Source organism: Pelodiscus sinensis, chromosome 4, assembly GCF_052426305.1.
Source record: "Pelodiscus sinensis isolate ZL-2025 chromosome 4, ASM5242630v1, whole genome shotgun sequence".
NCBI lineage: Eukaryota > Metazoa > Chordata > Testudines > Trionychidae > Pelodiscus > Pelodiscus sinensis.
The window spans coordinates 92550217-92569431 of record NC_143055.1 but is presented as its reverse complement, the minus strand read 5'-3'; the positions used below and the strand labels follow the sequence as shown (position 1 = coordinate 92569431).

General features: G+C 40.6%; 1 protein-coding gene across 2 annotated transcripts in view; it reads left to right on the top strand.

Moving 5' to 3' along the window:
• The window catches only part of MAML3 (mastermind like transcriptional coactivator 3), a 357398-nt gene that overhangs the window by 213330 nt on the left and 124853 nt on the right, over positions 1–19215 (top strand). For both annotated transcript variants that reach the window (XM_006123998.5, XM_006123997.5), the window contains exon 2: positions 5757–7247. In XM_006123998.5, the coding sequence (XP_006124060.1) occupies positions 5757–7247 (1491 nt within the window). The remainder of the gene's footprint in view (positions 1–5756; positions 7248–19215) is intronic.

Here is a 19215-nt window from a genome sequence, read left to right as displayed (position 1 = left end):
CCTTTTCCAGTTCCACAAAGTTCCTCTAAGGATATATAAATAATGTTGAGTCCTGCTCCAGCATGCTTTCTGTTTTTCTGCTTTGTGGTAGAAACCTGCTGTGAAATGGAGACCCATCAAGGAGATATTGTCTATTAATAAGAATAATGTCCTACTAGCATGCAGAGGTTTTTATTTTATTTTATGCATCAAGAATATTTTGCTCTTAGAGAAAAAACTCCAAGCTGCTTGCAAATAACTACTTTATGCAAACTGCACATTGCATGTACAAGAAACATATCGTTTCTTTGAGGGAGATGGAAGGTGTTTTATAGTAGAATCTTTTATTCAGACTTTGTTTTCAGAGGTCAAAAGTGACACCGTGAGATTTTATACAAAAACAAGGTAGACTCTTGATGCAGGGAGCAGTTTGCCCATCTACAGTCAATGCAAGACTTCTCAACCATTCACTGCTCTCTAGAGTTGGGGAATGAAAATAAACATTTGAACTAAAATGGTCTAGTAAGAATATTTAAGTTTTATGTCTGAAGAGAAGACAGATTTCCTCTCTAGCCCACCTGATGTAGTCTCAACTTTTTCTTCTTCTCTCTCCAAAGTTTATGACCAGTGCATTCCCTACAAGTGCATTTTTCATGTGGTGTTTCTGTCTAGCATAACTGTTACTAAGACTATTTCAAAGTGCAAACAAAGGAAGTCACACAAGTGTTTATTTTTGATTGTGCAATTCTTGTATAGCCCCAAATCCTGAAATTGCATTAGGAAAATCAAATAATATTAGATGCAAACTTTGAATAAGGTTCACTTGTTTTCATATGCAACAGTACCTGCTTTCTGCACATTAGACATGTGGGGAGAAATGGTTTCCTTGTGGCTTTTTGTTGCAATAAAAAATAAATGTAGTGATTAATATTCATATACTGCTCCTGCTTTTACTCCTGCTGAAGTCAGTAAGTGTTTGTATGTGTGTGAAGTCAGACAGCCAAGTTTTGGAACATCAGGAAATCTTTAAGAATTGGTATCCGGCAGGAATGTTGTTGCTGGTTTTTTGGCACTAATTTGTGTTAGTTTTCATATAAGCATGTCCATATAATACATGATAGGTTCAGTATAAATCATTTAATGATATAATGAAACCTGTAAAGAGATATCTTTATCAGCAAACTCATGTTTAAAATAACCATCTTCAGAGTCTTCCCAAATGAACTGAGTGTAGTTCAGCACCACATGTCCTCTTTCATTAAGCCACATATTTGTTGGTACCTTGAGTGACCACTTGACAAATTTATTTTGAGAAAACAAAGAAACAAAAAAACCTGAATTTAATAGCCTGATATTTAATGCAGGTATTTGTTATGAGACTATTCCGGGGAAACAAAGGGCCCAGCTCTACAAAAGCAGTAAGTTACGATGGGGAACCTGATGAGAGCATAGCCATCCCTTTGCATCAAAATCAGACTTCAGTATCGCAACCTGAGCAACTGTGTTTTAATTGCATATTGCAGGGACATGGCTAAAACAAAACTGGGTTCTGACTGCTCTAGAGGACCAAACCATATAGTAAACTCTCTCCACGGATTATCAGTACAATAAGCAGGTCTTCCAACATGGTTGTTTACACACTGTAGATGGGCCATGCTAAGGACCATAGACAGTTTTCTTCAGGAACTTTGAGCACAGCAACTTCCAGCGCTTTGAAATGCTTCCTAGCTCAGTGTCCGCTTTCATTATTTTATCAGCACAGCAAGTTAGGGTCATTTGTTTAGTGGTAGTGGGAGGTTGGTAAAGGGGAGATTTAGAGGTACTTTTTAACTGATTGTTTAATAGCTGAAATGAAGAGGTGTAGAAACTGAGTACAGTGGATGATGTGTGCCTTTGCCTGAGTATCAGATACTCTACTGGCTTCCCTTGTATATTTTAAAGTGACTCTATCAGTAGTTTCACTGAAGACCAGCTTTTGGGCCAGAACATTTTGACCTTTCTTTTCAAGCTCTAAATCAGGAAAACCTCGAAATGACTGGAAGAGGCAGTATAATATCCTTTGTTGGTTTGTGCAGTCTGATCTAAGGCTATAAAAATAAGCTCAATGGCGTGGCGGTAACCCACTGCCACACACTCGTGACATGGGTTCAAGAGCAGTGAGAGGAGTCTCACCCTTTGCATGGAGCTCTGATGTCAGAGAGTGGTGATCAGGTAACTTTCTCCTTTAGAGGTTATTCTCTAATAAAGCCTGAGTCCTGATTTTCTGTTGGCACTAGTTTTGGAGAAGGGTCCTTCCCCACAGGGAGCTGCCGTGAGACTAAGGATGTTAAATTGAGGTTAAATGACTAGTCCAGTGGTTGATAGGCACTTCCACATTCCTCCTTTGAAATGTACAAGAGCCCCAGCAGGAGAAATGTGGAACTCCGCCTACAGCCTGGGGCCAGTGGGAAGTCCAACTGACTCCAAGCTGCATGCCAGTGTGCCTGCTTTGAAATGTACAAGAATCCCCAGTGGGGGCTCTTGTGCATTTCAAAGAGGTCAGCGGGGGACTCTCCAGCTGATCCCAGTTGTGCTGAAATGCTGACCCCGGACTCCACAGTACTGCCTCTTTGAAACACCGAGGTGACATTTCAAAGGGGCAGCCGCTGCACAGCTGATCCCAGGCTCGGCTGTGCAGCGCTGCCCCTTTGAAACACCAAGCCTGATAGAGGTAGCAACGGAGGTGGGGGAGAGGTGGGGGAATCGACTAGTTGACTATTCAACTAACTATCTGATAAGCATTTTCTTACCGGATAGTCGTCTAGTTCTTAACATCCTTAAGTGAGACTGTTGGGGATGGAGTTCAACTATAGGAATGAGGACCCGGAATTAAGGAGAACGGGAAACTCCGAACTCCAGATCGTGCTTCCAGCTGGCAATAGGTGCATTGAAAGTAACCCAGATGCATGCAAAAAGTAAAATACCAGAGTGATTGACCCTAATCTTATCCATGCTGCGAAATTCATTCTGCTGAGTTTATGATAGGCTTTTGGCTGATGTTGCATCTCATTTATCTATAAAGAGGTTTAGCCAGTGAGAAAAGTTAGCACTGATGACAGATTACAGTGGATGATTATGTAAATTTACTCTATGTTCCCTCATTTTGTCACCTGTGCTTTCTGGTAAAGTGTGTTGTAAAAAGGCATAGGAGGTGGATTATGGTATGTATACTCTGTTCTTCTTGGGTGACGGAGAACAAACTTCCATGTTTATATGCCAACAGAACCTTACTTAAGAGAAACAATCCTTATGTTACTTAGCAACATATTAATCACTTTCCCGTACTGTCCTTCTAAAAATCTCTCCTACTCTTAATACATTTCTGTGGAGTCAGGAGCTGGGATTGGGAAGAAGAACCTGATGTTTTGGTTTCCTTTCTATGTTTATAAAGGGCGAAAATAATTCCTGTGCAGAGGACCAGCACAAGGTCTGGGCAGTGCTAAAGTGACCCCATTTACAACAGTGCTTAAATGGAATTTTAGCATGCATCGGTCCTGTCCTGTGAATTTCACTCCCAGCAAATAAGTCATTCTAAAGCATGTGCACAGACTGGAAAGGGGAATCATCAGGATTCCTCCAAAAAGAGAGAAGAGACCTATTCTATAGCTAGGGAGGGAAGGAGAATGGAACTCCTACTTTCCCATTCCAAATAACCAGAGGATAAAAGAGAAAATGAATGCCGTACCTCCACCCCTCAAGAATTCTTTGATATGCCAAGGGTGACCAAACTTTCCTTCAAGCATCATGAGAACTGGTCTGGAGGACTCTGGGATGGGAAGTCACTGGAGAAATTTTTTTCCTGAATTTGGAAATGTGGGAAGAAAAAAGTTGAACCTCTAGTAGGGGGAGAAGGAAGGCTAGGAGATGAATTTCCATGAACTTAGTCAAGGCAAGATACTTTAAAATAGATAAAATCATCAGTATTTTGTTCTCCATTGTTTTAATATCAAGCATGAAAATATGTCCTGAATGAGTTTTCTGGAGTTGTGACCTCTTTACTTCCTCCACTCCCTAAGTTTCTGCATTAGCCTAAGAAGGCTGCTTGTTTAGCCTGGTACGTAAGCAATAGCCTTAGTGTTTGGCCTAGCATGGGGTAGAGCTGCAGATAGTTGCATTGATGGAATATAAATACATCAACCTGAGCTAAAATACTTGTTTGCTTTTCACGTAAAAGGCTAATTTGGACTTGTTTTGTTAATTGATTATTGCTATTTTATTGTTTTTATTTGTTCTCTATGACTTATGTTATAAGTAAAAAGTTTGTACAATTTTGTTTCTCTGAGCATCTGAATTTATTTAATGTCATATAAAGTGCTAACAATCTTTCTTTTTTAAGTGTATATAGTTTTACATTTTAAGAACAACTTCCAATATACCTCACAGTCTAGTATATTAGAGCAGAATGCTGACTGGATAAAACTTTTTAAGTAAATCATTTGTCTAAAACAGTAGCTCTAAAAGTGTTCTGTGAGTCCCCTTTGGGAAAGCCACTAGCTTTGGTTTCCTAAAGGTTCCATAGCCACAGAGCCTTGTGGCTCTCCTGGGCTCTGGTTTGCCGTTTCCAGCTAAGGGAAGCCATTGGAAGTGGCATGTCCCAGACCACCACTTCCCACATCTCTCCTTGGCTGGAAAAAGCGCACCGGAGCCAATGGGAGCCATGAGGTAAGTAAACAATGTGGTGCAGGCCTGCTAGTAGCTTTCCCAAAGCAGGCCCGAGGAACAGTTTGAGAACCACTGATCTAAAAAAATAAGAGAAAATAGCTCATGTTTGGAATACCAGTATTTATATTGTATATAACTTGTTCAGAAATGGTTAGTGATTTTTTTTTTGTTCTTGTTGATTCAGTTTTTGAGTGCCCAGCATATGAGACAAGCTTACATGAACCTGATTTTCAGAGGGCAAAAGCTCAGCACTTTCTGAAAAGGAAGCTACCTTAAGGTGTCTCAGCTACTTTAGGCACTCAAAATTCCTAGTCACATTTGAAAATATTGGCCAATCTCTTTGGCTGTGTCTAGACTGGCAAGTTTTTCCGCAAAATATCTGCTTTTGCGGAAAAACTTGCCAGCTGTCTACACTGGCCGCTTGAATTTCCGGAAAAGCACTGACGATCTTATGTAAGATCGTCAGTGCTTTTCCGGAAATACTATGCTGCTCCCGTTTGGACAAAAGTCTTTTTCCGAAAGACTTTTGCGCAAAAGGGCTAGTGTAGTCAGCACAGTACTGTTTTCCGCAAAAAAGCCCCGATCGCAAAAATGGCGATCGGGGCTTTTTTGCAGAAAACCGTGTCTAGATTGGCCTCGGATGCTTTTCCACAAAAAGTGCTTTTGCGGAAAAGCATCCTGCCAATCTAGACGTGCTTTTTCGAAAATGCTTTTAACGGAAAAGTTTTCCGTTAAAAGCATTTTCGGAAAATCGTGCCAGTGTAGACATAGCCTTTATGTTTAGTGAGTCATGTAGCAGCTCAATCTTTATAGAAAAGATGCTCAGATGGCAAAATAGCACCAGCGGGTAGGATTCTGCATCTCCTATTCAGTATGGTTCTGCAACCCTATTCAGATTTGTTTCAAACCCTCTTTTCCAATTTCACCTCAATCTAAAGGCTTTTCCTTCTCAGAATTTCTAAAACCTGGGCAATACAAGGAGGGGAAATGATTGTTGTAAAGTTCATAACATGGTTGTGTGAAAGAGAAATTTAGTTATTTAGTTTTTAATTTTTTATTTGTTTTCTTCTTTCAAGCTACAAGAGACAGTGAAGAGGAAACTGGAAGGAGCGCGTTCACCCCTCAATGGAGAGCAGCAGAATGGTGTCTGTGATGGCAGTTTCTCTCCAACCAGCAAGCGGATTCGCAAGGATGTACCAGGAATTGATACAATCAGTAGCTTGCCCAGTAACTTGCCTTTGCCTTCTGTTTCTCCTCCTCACCAGCTTGACATGAAGCCTTCCTTACCTCTGCAGAACAGTGGAACTCATGCTAGTGGGCTGGAAGACTTAGGTAAAAATGGTGGACTTCCAGAGATAAAGCTCCCAGTTAATGGTTGCAGTGATCTTGAGGATAGTTTTAACATCCTGCAGAACAAGGAATTAAAACAAGAACCTTTGGATGACCCCACCTGCATAGACACTTCTGAAACATCCCTTTCAAATCAAAACAAGCTCTTCTCAGACATTAATCTGAATGATCAAGAGTGGCAGGAGTTAATAGATGAACTAGCCAACACTGTACCAGAAGATGATATACAAGATTTGTTCAATGAAGACTTTGAAGAGAAGAAGGAACCAGAATTTCACAGGCCTGCTGCTGAGATTCAAGAAAGTCCAAGTGTTAAGAGTGACCCGTCTCATTCTCCATTTGCTCATGTACCAATGGGGTCTCCCCAGGTGAGGCCTTCTTCTTCAGGCCCTCCATTTTCAAATGTCTCCACAGCTTCTAGTATTCCTTCTGTCTCCAGTGCTCCACCAGCTCCAATCCCTGCCATCTCACCAGCAAACTGTGTTGTTCAGTCACCCCAAACTCCCAACCAAGCCCATACACCAGGCCAAACTCAGTCACGACCTGGAAATGGTTATCTTATTAATCCAGCATCAGTAACTGTTGCAGGTTCAGGGTCTGGTCCTGTGGCTATACCCAGTGCTGACTTGTCTCCAGCTGAACAGCTCAAACAAATGGCAGCACAGCAGCAACAAAGAGCTAAACTCATGCAGCAGAAGCAGCAACAGCAGCATCCAAATCAAGCATCAAGCTGGTCACCTGTGGGACCTCCATCTAGTCCGTATGGAGGACCGTTCACTACAGACAAACCAAATAGTCCAATGATGTATCCCCAAGCCTTTAACAACCAAAACCCTATAGTGCCTCCGATGGCAAACAATCCACAGAAGACCACCATGAATAACTACCTCCCTCAAAATCACATGAATATGATCAATCAGCAGTCAAATAATTTGGGTACAAACTCTTTAAGCAAGCAGCCCAATATGCTTACTTATGGCAACACTAAACCTCTGACTCATTTTAATGCTGAACTGAGCCAGAGAATGACTCCACCAATAGCCAATCCCAGCAAGAACCCCATGATGCCATACATCCAGCAGCAGCAGTCCCAACAGCCGCAGATGCAAGCTCAGATGGCCCATCTGAGTGAGGAACAGAAACGCATGCTTATTATGAAGCAGAAAGGAATGATGAATCAACCAATGGCATACGCAACAATTCCCTCCCTCGGCCAGGTAAGCACAAATACAGGACATACTTTATATAATGCACATGTACCGTTTGTAGAGACGCGAGGCGAGAATAGCACAAAGCTTCAGTGTTAGCAGCTCTTCATGTGTGTCTATATGTTTTCTTTAAGTGGAGGGGTTTTTTTGCAGCAGCTTCTTGTTTTCAGTGTGAATGCTTTTCATTGTGAGCTGACATACTCCGTGACTCCGCTGACTATAGCTTGGTAGGGAGGCTATAGAGAAGATGGGTTTTGAAGTTTCATCTCCTCTGAAAGCTTGTTGCTCTCTCTGTGTAACTTTGTACCTTTGCATCTGGTGCTGCTGTGCTGTTTAATTTTCAAAATGTTAACATCCTAAGAGGGGGGCTTAGCGGTGTCACTTTCCTCTCACTGGTGAGAAAGTGAATGTTCAAGCCAGCATGAAGCAGAGTATTTGGAAAGGATGTGGTTGAGCGGCATGACATGGCAATGGAAGGGCTTCAGGATGCTGAATGCCCTCAATTCCTACTCTAGGAAATAACTTTAAACTGCTTTGAGGTTGAGGTTTTGGGGGTACACAAGTAGATTGATCTAAAATAATTGAGCTAAATAACAATAATATAAATACCAAGTAATGTTATGGGTCAGCCAGATTGGGGGCCCTCCGCTCACACTGGAAGACTACTGGTGTGCATAACTGTTCGCTACCTGTGTGAGGAAGAGGGACCTATATGACCATTTGAGTGTTGTTTTGTTAATTTTAAAAAGAGCTACAGAAAATAATCAACTGTTTTATAAGCAAGCCAGACTTACAGTTAACGTGATACATATCATGGAACGTATTCCACTGAAGTATGTCAGGAATTGTGATGAAATGATATGCTAATAGAATTGTCTATTGTTAGTTTTAGTCCAAACAGCTTTTACTAAATTAGCTGTTTCCACAACCACCTACAGTAAGTGCTTCCTTTTGAGCACAGTTTGAGATAATTAATTGTGACTCACGTTGCTAATGCATATGTGAATAAAGCGGGGTTTTGTATTTCCTTAACCCATTGAGTTTTAAAATCTACCAGTAGGGGGAGCATATCTTTTCCACCTTAGAGCCCTTCACATTTAAAGTGAACTGCAAAGCTAAAAGAGATATGCTAGTGCCTTCCATGTTTGTTCATGATGCATGAGGACAGCTCAAAGGTTTGTTCTTCCGCTTGTCTTTTGCATTTGAAAGTACAGGTCCAACTTCTCCTGGTGAAGGCCTGTCTAAAGAAACAGTGGAATAATGACATCAAAACAGGCTGAAATGTGAGCTACAGTTTTCCTAGCCTTTAACTGAGAGGAAAGGGGATGCTTAGCCAGACTATCTTGTAGTCTGTGGTTTCTATTCTTTGTTGGTTTGTTTTTAAACCTGTTTGAGTCACACACCTGTCAAACACTTCAGAGGGATAGCCGTTTTAGACTGTAACTGGAAAAACTATAAAAAAACAAATAGTCTTGCAGCACCTCAGAGACAAACAAAATATGTAGATGGTATCATGAGCTTTCGTGGGCACAACCCACTTCTTCAGAGGAAGGAATATCTCCTATCAAACAATTAGGAGAAAAGCTGCCACTGTGAAAGATTTAACAACCCTTCACTTGAAGGCTGAGAAATCATTAGTGCAGATATTACCTTAAAAATCTGTTATGTCTCATTATATTCCTCCAGCAAGAACAGGAAAGTCGAGACTTTATATTCCTGTTGTTGGTATGGCTTTTAAAAGTCAGAAAACGCTTGTTTAAAAAAATCACTGAAGTCAACTTAGAAGTTTAAAAGAAAGCAACTTAAAACCAAAAATGTTTTTAAAAATCCTTTGTGTTTCATCTTTAAGTGACCTCACCAGAAATAGAGACCTATTGCTTCCTTATTGAAAGGTCCCTCCAATCTCTGTGGGCCACTTAAGGTGCATGTATAGAAAACGTTCAATGAGGTGGGGAAGGTAAAATAATAGATTTGCAGTGGAAAGTATTTCCCTACTCCTTTCCTTACTGCTTCCCTGAAGATTACTTTTCTGTGGAAAACTGGAAAGCTGTTGTTATTCTGAGGTCTGCTCATTCAGGAATGGATTGTTTCACACAATTATGGGAAAGATCTGTTGATAATTTTGAGCCAAATCTAGAGATAGATGTTGAGCTCCTGCTACAGACTCCAGGATACAGAGAGTCAGAGGTGCTAGAATACCAGATCAGACCCAGATTTTAGATATACCTAATGGAAACCTCTTGTGTTACTTTTTTAAACAAATTTCAAAATATGCATGTGTATTTTTCTGTGGCTTTATAATTGTTATTCTCCCGCTGCAATTATTTTAAGTTTGACATGTATTCATATGTTTTATAGATATATATTATTTGGTCCCTAAAAGTAAAATCAGGATTATTTAAAAACAAAGTTGGTACACAGAACAATAAATAATGCTATAATAGTTGGGTCACACAGTTGACACTGAGCATATATTAATATCACAACTGGTATACAGTGCATACATTTTGCAAGGGCTTAACTCAGCCCCTCTAGGCAGGTCAGTTTGTCACCCCAACACCTCTCATCTTGGCATGCCAGTTAAGAAAGTAAAAATGAAATTACTTGAACTTTAGCTTCTCTTTCATTCCAAATTAAGTTTTTCTGGTATCAGAGGTTATTCAACGGATTGTATAGGACAACACGTGTACATACAACAGTCTTGAGTATTACTTCTGTAATGGCATTCAAATTAGAGTACAGTTTGAACTTCTCTGGTCCGGCAACATCTATGGTCTGGCATGATTTTAGTTAGCTACATGTCCTCTTACAGTGAGTGTGGCCAAGTTTCCCATGGTCCCATAAAGTTTGTTTACAGCCACCAGTCCTGGCTCTGTGTTCTCTGCTGTGATTTAGCTCTAATTTATCTTTAAATGTCTTGTACGAGCCCAATAAGAAGTGGAAGTGTTGGTAATCCTGCTAAACAATATTGAGCTACTGAGGTTGGCAAATTCTTTGGTTTAGCATTGGTCAGTCCTTGAGGGTGCTGGACTAGAGAGGTTCAACCTATATATATCTTTATATCTTAAATCCATACATATCTGCATCTGTATGATTCAGTTTATAATAAATAGAACATCTACCCATATTTATTTTGCATCATTCACTTTATATGATGTATACACTTTATATGATGTATACACCGTTTTATCAGCAAAACTGATGCTATATAAACATTCTATGGCGAGGTCACAAGCCTATAACCTTCTCATTAACATGTCAGTGACTGCCTGGTATTCTGGGCTTATTTTCTATGTTTTGATGACTAGACTGGCATGATTTTGCGGAAATACTGAAAAGTTTTTCTGTTAAAAGTATTTCCGCAAAAGAGTGTTTAGATTGGCAAGGATGCTTTAGCGCAAAAGCATCCGTGCCAATCTAGATGCTCTTCTGCGTAAGAAAGCTCCGATGGCCATGTTAGCCATCGGGCTTTCTTGCGCAAAAAATTAAGGTGCCTGTCTACACTGGCCCTCTTGCGCAAGTATTCTTGCGCAAGAGGGCTTATCCCTGAGCGGGAGCGTGAAAGTATTTGCACAAGAAGCACTGATTTTGTACATTACAAAGTCAGTGCTCTTGCGCAAATTCTTGCGGACAGTGTAGACAGCTGGTAAGTTTTTGCACAAAATCTTGTCAGTCTAGACGCATCCATTATGTTTAAAAGAAAAGGTGTGCAGCTAGAGAGGAACACATGTAGCTCAACATGAACATGAGAAATTGGACAATCAACAGAGTGTTAAATTGGTGGTCATGAGAGAAACTTGTGAATGAGAAACGTTCTTGCATGCACAAAGGTAGTAGAACCTCTCTTAATGTGTGTCTCCATTTCTTGCATTTACCTATTGTGACGATCTGGGGACTCTATCCCAGTAAAGCTTAAGAATTCTGTTTTTGTTATCCAGCTGTACTATGGAATGCCTCTGGTGTTTGTGGAATCCAACTTTTGATGACCATGCTGTCAAAAACAGAGACAATGGAGAATTATTAACCTTAACTACTGGGCTCTAATCTTAACTGCTGGGCTCTTACTGAACAATGGGTATGCTAAGGAGTTTGCTTGAGTGGGGAAACCAGCTTGACCAAGTTTTTCTGCTGGGGGACTGATGAAATGAACAGTGGAAAATCACCAGCAGAACACCACACCCGCACACACAAAACTCAGACATTAGCAGGGGGAGTCATAACTCCAGGGATTCGGAATATTACAAAGCCACCCAAGAATCTTTTGAGGCAGTGGTATCTAATGTTGCCCCTCAGATTTTCCAGCCATGAGCGGAGTGAGTTTTAGCTTGTGCAGCAATATTGAGGTCATGTGCGCTGGTCATGTGCCTGCCGCGTGAGTGCTGCTGGTGTGCACCTCTACAGAGGAAGTGGGCAGGGGGAGAATTTTTTGTGCATGGCAGCACACGCACGCACCTTAGCAGGAACTATTGTGATATTCTGTTCAACTGTGGGATGAGCCAAGGTTAGAGAAAGGTGGCTGACCTAGAGAGGTTCAGAGGTCCTCAAGAAAAGCCAAGAGCTGCAGGGGAAGGATCTTGGAACCTCCAGAAGACTCTGCTCGATCCTAGTGAATATTCCTGAGTGACCAGGAACCTGGGGGCAGTGGAAATACATATTTGAGTTTATTATTCTGTCTGAGTATTTCTTGGGCAACTAAGTGCATACTTATTAATGGTGTTTTAGAATCTTGTGCAAAGCTTCTTTTCCTTCATTGTCATGGACCCCTGAAGAGTAAAACTGTGAACCCTGAGAGCACAGAAGGCTGGAATTATGGGAGAAATTGTGTTTAAACTGTGGGGAAATCTGAGAGGTTATCAGTGGTCCCAGGAGCTATGCATTTGGCCCATAGGATCACAGCTGTGAGGAGGAGGCAATAGCTCTTGTCCACCCAAGCATATGCCTAGAGATTAGGGATGTGATGTTTACTGGTTCCAGTTAACTGGTGCAGCAGGTGGGGGCTGCTCCAGCTCAAACTGGCTGGAGCAGACCCCCTCTTCCCTCCCCCCCAGCCCCCTTTAATTAATTGGTTAAACATCACATTTAACTGGTTAACCAATGAAATGGGATTTTACATTCATACTAGAGACCTCAGCCAGGAGAAATGCCTGATCTCTGTTCAGACTCAGGAGGCTTAAAAAGCACATAGTGCTACTGAGATGGGCTCCAAACACAACAGCCTGAGGAACATCCTGCTGGAGGGGTGTTCTACCAGGCCTGTGTATGTGACAGCACCATTGAATATTGTTCCTGGTAAGTGTACTAGTACTGACTCACTGTTCAATTAAAAGCCTGAAACAGGCACGCAGTGTTTGGAACAAACTGCCACCAAAGCTGAAAAAAATCCTAATTCCTGGAACATACACACTCTAGCACTTTAAGTCCTATATTTATATTAGCTCTAGTTCTGTAACAGTGGACACTTTGTTTTTTTCTTAAAGCTAATTAGTATTGATTGCAAGAGTGCTACCTTCCCCCCCAAACTGTCTCACCAGTGAACCTCAACTGTGCTTCAGAGGGACCACCAATAAGGATACATTTTCAGTGCAGAGTTACTTTGGCTCTTACTTACTTATGCTCTTCTTAAATCCACTCCAATCTACACACACAACCCTTTCCCCCAAGTTTAATGTTTTAGCCTGGGCTACCTGGCTTTCCTGGTGCTGTAGGTTAAACCTCAGGGCTGCGTCTAGACTGGCATGATTTTGCGGAAATACTTTTAACGGAAACGTTTTTCCGTTAAAAGTATTCCCGCAAAAGAGCATCTAGATTGGCAAGGATGCTTTTGCGCAAAAAGTGCTTTTGTGCAAAAGCATCCGTGGCCAGTCTAGACGCGATTTTGCGCAAGAAAGCCCCGATCACCATTTTAGCCATTGGGGCTTTTTTGCGCACAACAGCTCTTCCCTGTCTACACTGGCCCTCTTGAGCAAGTATTTTTGCGTAAGAGGGCTTTTTCCCGAGCGGGATCATGAAAGTATTTGCACAAGAAGCACTGATTTTGTACATTACAAAGTCAGTGCTCTTGCGCAAAATCTTGCCAGTCTGGACGCACCCCAGGTGTTTTCATTTAGACTGATAACCCACCCACTTTGCACTGAGGACGGAGACTAGACCACTCTCATGATGATAGTCCCTTGCCACAGGTCCCACAGGACCCCAAAAGGCTTACAAGTTTCTTGGGAAAGGACCAGAGAGTACCTTCAGTTTACTGCAGCACACAAAACCAGGCGGAATGCCCTAAAAAATCTGAGCAACGTGCACATGGGAGTTCAGAACCAACTGTGACTGAAGATACCCAGGCAAACACAGCAGTGAAGCCCTATAAGGGTGACAGGATAGTTCAGTCTGTATGTAACTTAATATCGGGTTCTGCTGGGACTGCTAACAAGAATGACTATCAGTGCTAGTTGTGATAACAGTGTGTAAAGAAGCTTGTTTACTGGGAATTAGATTGAGATTGTTAACCTGGGCTGGATTATGTTAACCAGGGACCTAGACATTACAAATTCTTCACTCCTTTGCCCATTCTGTGTATTTTCGTTTTACCTTGAGCCACCACAATGGAGGTATGCTCTTTTGTTATGCAGGAATTGATGTAAATTAAGAGCAAAATAAACAACTGAACTTTAACTTCAGTCCTTTATAAAGTGTAAAGCTCAACGAGACTTTGCAAATTAATAAAATCAGCCTTTCTTTATCTGCCAGCTTTAAGATTATCTGCAGTCCTATTCCCATTTTGTACCCCTCCTCCAAAAAACCCAAACCAAACAGTAGTGTTCCCTAGACTGCTTTAAATATAAGGGGGTTTTAGTAGTAGAAAAATGCTAACCACAGTTCTCAGGACAAAGTAATTTCTGAGGCCCTCATTCAGGTAGCTACTTAAACACATAGCTAATTTTAAGCACATGTGTAGTCCCACTGATTACAATGGGACTGCTCACATGCTTTAGATTAGGCATGTGCTTAATTATCTTTTTGAGTTGGGGCCAAAGTGCAGAGTAGTGATGACTAGAGAAGAGAAATATGGTAATAGTGATAAATTAAAAAGAAACCATATTCACATTAGTTGTGTGTTTACATTTCTGGGTATTCCAGATTTGCAAAGCTGACTAAAGTGAATAATCCTGTTGATTTCAGGGTATCATGTTTACACCTGTGCATGTTTCCAGAATTGTGGATTTAGTTAAGTAACCTCAGTAGTGATATTTATTAGCCATGCAGTCCAGATTACCCTGAAATTGGGACCTAACAAAGCCAGTGTGTACTCTGAGCTGTTTAAGCTTGTGTATCCCAAGCTATTTTAGACAGGGAAGATTGTTAGTCAGGGCTGTATTTTGAAGTCATTACATTTTGCTTTTCTTTGCAAAATTAGAAAAAAATCTTTGAACTCTTTAGTGTAAATGTAAATTGTATAGGAAAATAAGCATCACAGAATAGATCTTGTATGACAAGGATCAAATCAAATCTTTGGAACTGAGTGATCTGTCAGAAGTTAGGGAGTGTGAGAAAGTAGAACAGACAAAAGCAAAAGAGAATTTGTTGTGGATGTAAAAATAAATATATAAACTTGTGATTCTTCACCCTGACTAGTTTGTGACCATGCTGTGGCTATCATTTCTCTTGAAAATTCAGATACCTTGTTTGAAATTAGAAATATGTGGGGAATGGAAAGGAGAAGGGGATAACATCATAGAAGAATCTCTTGAGATTCCCTTCTGTATCTTTTTGTTTTAACTTTGAAAACATGTAGCTGATTCAATCAGTCTTTTTGTGTCTGAGTGAGGGGAAAGAAGGACTTTGTATCCATAGATCATTTCTAAAGTGTAACCAGCTTTTCTACTTTAACTGAAAAATAAAAAACATAGAACTATGAAAGAGATCTTGGCTTTCTTCTTGGTTTTTAATACAGTGCCTTTTATACCTAGCCCAAAACAGTCATTCAGATCCAACAGTTCTACCATGAAATCTGAGATTATAGTAGTTCCCCAAACTTGCTTTTGGTACTTCAAAGGCTGTGATAGAATGCTCACACTCTGGTCCAAGGAGGCACACAGGACTGGAATAACAAAAATTTGGCAGTTCAAAATTGTGAAGTGCACTTGCCAAACAATCTGAGTAACTGTAGAGACTACATGTTTGGCTCCAGCCACAGCTTTTACGAAAGTGCCCTGTGGCCTTCACTTTTTCAAACCCTAAAATTCACTCTTCAGAAAGCATAGACAGGGAGAAAGCAATTCACTGAGTCACAGCTACATGAAAAACATAACATGGGTTTAGTGAGTTACATGAAAAACTATGGGTTTAGTGAGCTCATTTGATATCCTTCATATTTAAGAACAGGCTGGTTCAGTTCTTGGTTTGAATTCTACATGTTCCCATTTTATTTTTAGTGAAGGCTTCACAGTTTTTCCTCTCCTTATCCAACATGAACCACTGTCTCCACATATCTACCTTCCTGATAGCTCATTGGCAGCTTCAAGATTTTACATAATGCTTGTGTATCTCTGTTGACTTACCCTAATCCCTATGTCTGTCATCCTGCCTGGCCCAGCTGCCAGTTAAATCATAATTTTAACTGGTGTTTCAAAATCTGAAATTGATTTGAAGCTCTATCACTGTTCTTAACTTTTGCTCCAGACTAGACATCTAGGAGTTCTTCTTGATCCATGAGTTGGACTTTCCTTCAAAATCTCCCTTGTCTATAAATTGGCTTATTGGTATCTCCAGAATGTCATTGGAAATCATACTTAACCCTAACTTTACTGAAATCTGTCTTCCTTCTCCAATTGTTTTCCATCTCCATGGTTTCAATTCCCTCTTTTATATACTATGGAAGAAAATAGAGATAGGGCAGTATCCCTTAAAATAGTTTCTGAGCCCTCAGGTCATGCTCCCTGTGTTTTCTGTTGTAGGAGGTGCCTCAAATCAGTAGTATGCATATGGCCAAATATACCCTGCTTGTTCATTTTGTTAAACCCTCTTTTTGGGATGGAAGTGTTTCCATGGTTTCTTCATACTACCGATGTTGTGTAAAGAGCAAAAGACACAACGGCTTCCAAATTCCTTTGAAAACTTCAGAGAATCCGGAGAGTTTTAACTGTTTTTCACTTTTTTGCATGTAACCCCAACAAGTGGCCATCATGATTTCTCATTCAAAACTGCCTTGCTGGTTTTTAAAATTCTCCTGGGTTTTGCTCCATTCTCTCTCTCTGATTGCTATTTAAGGATTGGGGAGGACAGGAAAATAGCATATAATATTTTGTAGTTCAGTGGCAGTTTTCATGTTAGGATCTTTATTTGCTTTACAAATATTGATGAATTAAACCTTATAAGCACCCTGTCTGATAGGAAAGTTTTGATTTACAAAGGAAGGGAATGAGGCGAAGAGATGTTACATGAACTGCCTAAAGCCATATAGGTTGTCTGTGGGAAAGCTACTATATCTTAATCCAAATATGTTCCTTTGGTCAGAATTATGTTCAGATCATTAGTGCTAAGTAGAGATTGCAGCTCACCTGCTGTTTTCCCCTCTTACAAATTCACTCTTCTTTCCAATTCTTGGCCCTCCCCTCTTTTTCTGACTCTCCAGTCTCCTTTTTCTCTTTAAAGTTGTCTTCTATGTTCAGCTGAATGTACAATTTGAGCTGGAGTCCTTTTAACTAGCATTTTGTTTGGGTTGGAGAAAAAACGTTCACAGCATTTACAGTTTTTTATTTGCCTGGTTTTTTTTTTTCTTATTCTAATTTCCTTGCCCAGTTTAAGGGTTTTCCCATGTTTTCAATTTATTCAGGCGGTTTATCATTCTTGGCCCTACTAATGCAAGTTATAAACTAGATTACCATTTCTTTTTTTTCAAATTCACAATGCCTTATCTGAATCGAAAATTGTTTAAGTAAATCCAGATCTGAATGTATCCAAAAGTCAGCTTATTTGTACTATTCTATATTGTCTACCCTAAGTGTTGAGCAATCCTGAGATTGGAGTAGAAACCATCAGATTTTTCAAAACAGTAATTGTTGGTTTCTTTTTATTTGCCCTCTGCCTTTAGGGTTAAAGTTTCCAAGCTCTTCTCCGCAACTATGTGGGACAGAAAACTTTCTCTCTTTCTTGAAATCTGAGATTCTTACTTAGCCACTTGTCTCCAGAAGCTGGAGACTTGAGAAAAAGACCAAATACAGGCAGTCCCCGAGTTACGCGGATCCGACTCATGTCGGATCCACAGTTACGAACGGGGCCCGTCTCCCTGGTCTCCAGCAGACCAGGGAGAGGAAGCAAAGCGGCGGAGCACGCGGGCAAAGGACAGCCCAGACCAGGGAGACGGGGAGCAAAGCAGAGAAAAGTTTTCCGTTAAAAGCATTTTCGGAAAAGCGCATCTAGATTGGCAAGACGCTTTTCTGGAAAAGCACTTTTTCCGGAAAAGCGTCCAAGGCAAATCTAGACGCGCTTTTCCGCAAAAAAGCCCCGATCGTCATTTTCGCTTTTGCCCGAACGGGAGCAGCATAGTTTTTCTGGAAAAGCACTGATGATTTTACATTAGATCGTCAGTGCTTTTCCGGAAATTCAAGTGGCCAGTGTAGACAGCTGGCAAGTTTTTCCGGAAAAGCGGCTGATTTTCCGGAATAACTTGCCAGTGTAGACACAGCTGGAATGTTTTATAATTGTCCACTCATCTGATGTGTAAGGGTACCACAAATTTCTCACCTCCTAATAAACCAATAAGGAGTAGCAAACATGGGTGAATGTCTATATTATATGGAGAAACAGGCATTTACTTTGAGAGGTTTCTTCCCTGTTTATGTTTGTGCTCTTTAACAATAAAACACTTCCTGTTTTGAGATGGAAGACCCTCTTTTGTTGTTTCACCATCTTTTAAATATATTTATAAATTAACAAATAAAGATTTAACCCTTATTAGATATTCGTAAGGTGCTTTAGATTTCTGAGAGATTAATTGGACCCTCAATGCTTGGTATGTGAACATAGAGAATTATACCTGGTCTGCCTTTCAGTCATTGTTTCAGTCCTGGACAGTGCCTGCCAGTTTTGGGTGTCCATTTATATGTCTGGGTTGATGATGTTAAATTTAAATAAGTCATTCTTGTTTTATGTGTGCTCCTTTGACAGTATCACCTGGCTTGGAATTAAACAGCAGAAAATTCTTTTGCCAGAAAGCCCCTTTCCAAAAATACAGGCTACGTCTACACTATTGCAGTAATTTGACCTAACATATGCAACTTCAGGTTGGGCTCTATCCTGCGGGACAGAGTGGTGTCCATGGGCACTTACCTTACTCTTCTCGTCAGGGGTAGAGTACAGGGGTTGACTCAAGAGCGAGCTGTCGTAAACTTGGTGGGTCTTTTCATTAGTGCAACGATTTCAGAGCATGGATCCCAGCTGTAGTGTAGACCTGCCCACAGAGAGTTTACTCTTCAGTTAGCATTTGTTTTCTGTATGTGTTTGCTAAAGAAAGACAAAAACTAGTTTCAGAAAGCTGCCTCACATAATGATGGCAGTACAAGCTGGGTTATCATCCCAAGTCATGCATCATTTCTTTCTTCAGTAGCTGATGGAAAAAAATAATTTTACACAGAAAAATACCAAAATTGTTCTCAGGCCATTAGTATCAGCCAGCCTCACATTGGGACATCCACTGTTGTACTCTCTCTAGCAGACTCCTTGCTCAGCCTCTTCCTCTAAAGCCCACACTAGATGATTGATACCCTGTGTGTCTTAAGGGACATCCTTTCTTTAGTGCTCAAACATTCTATGATCCATATCCAGTCAGGAGCTAGTAACATGCCGTTGATTAAATAAAAGCACTATTTTCAAGCTCTAGTCGTTGAAAAGATCATACTCTCTAATTAAAATGCCTGGCTTTGTACTATGGATTAAACATCGTGGGTCCCTTAAAATTAAGCTTTGTCCTATGTTTTTCACAGTT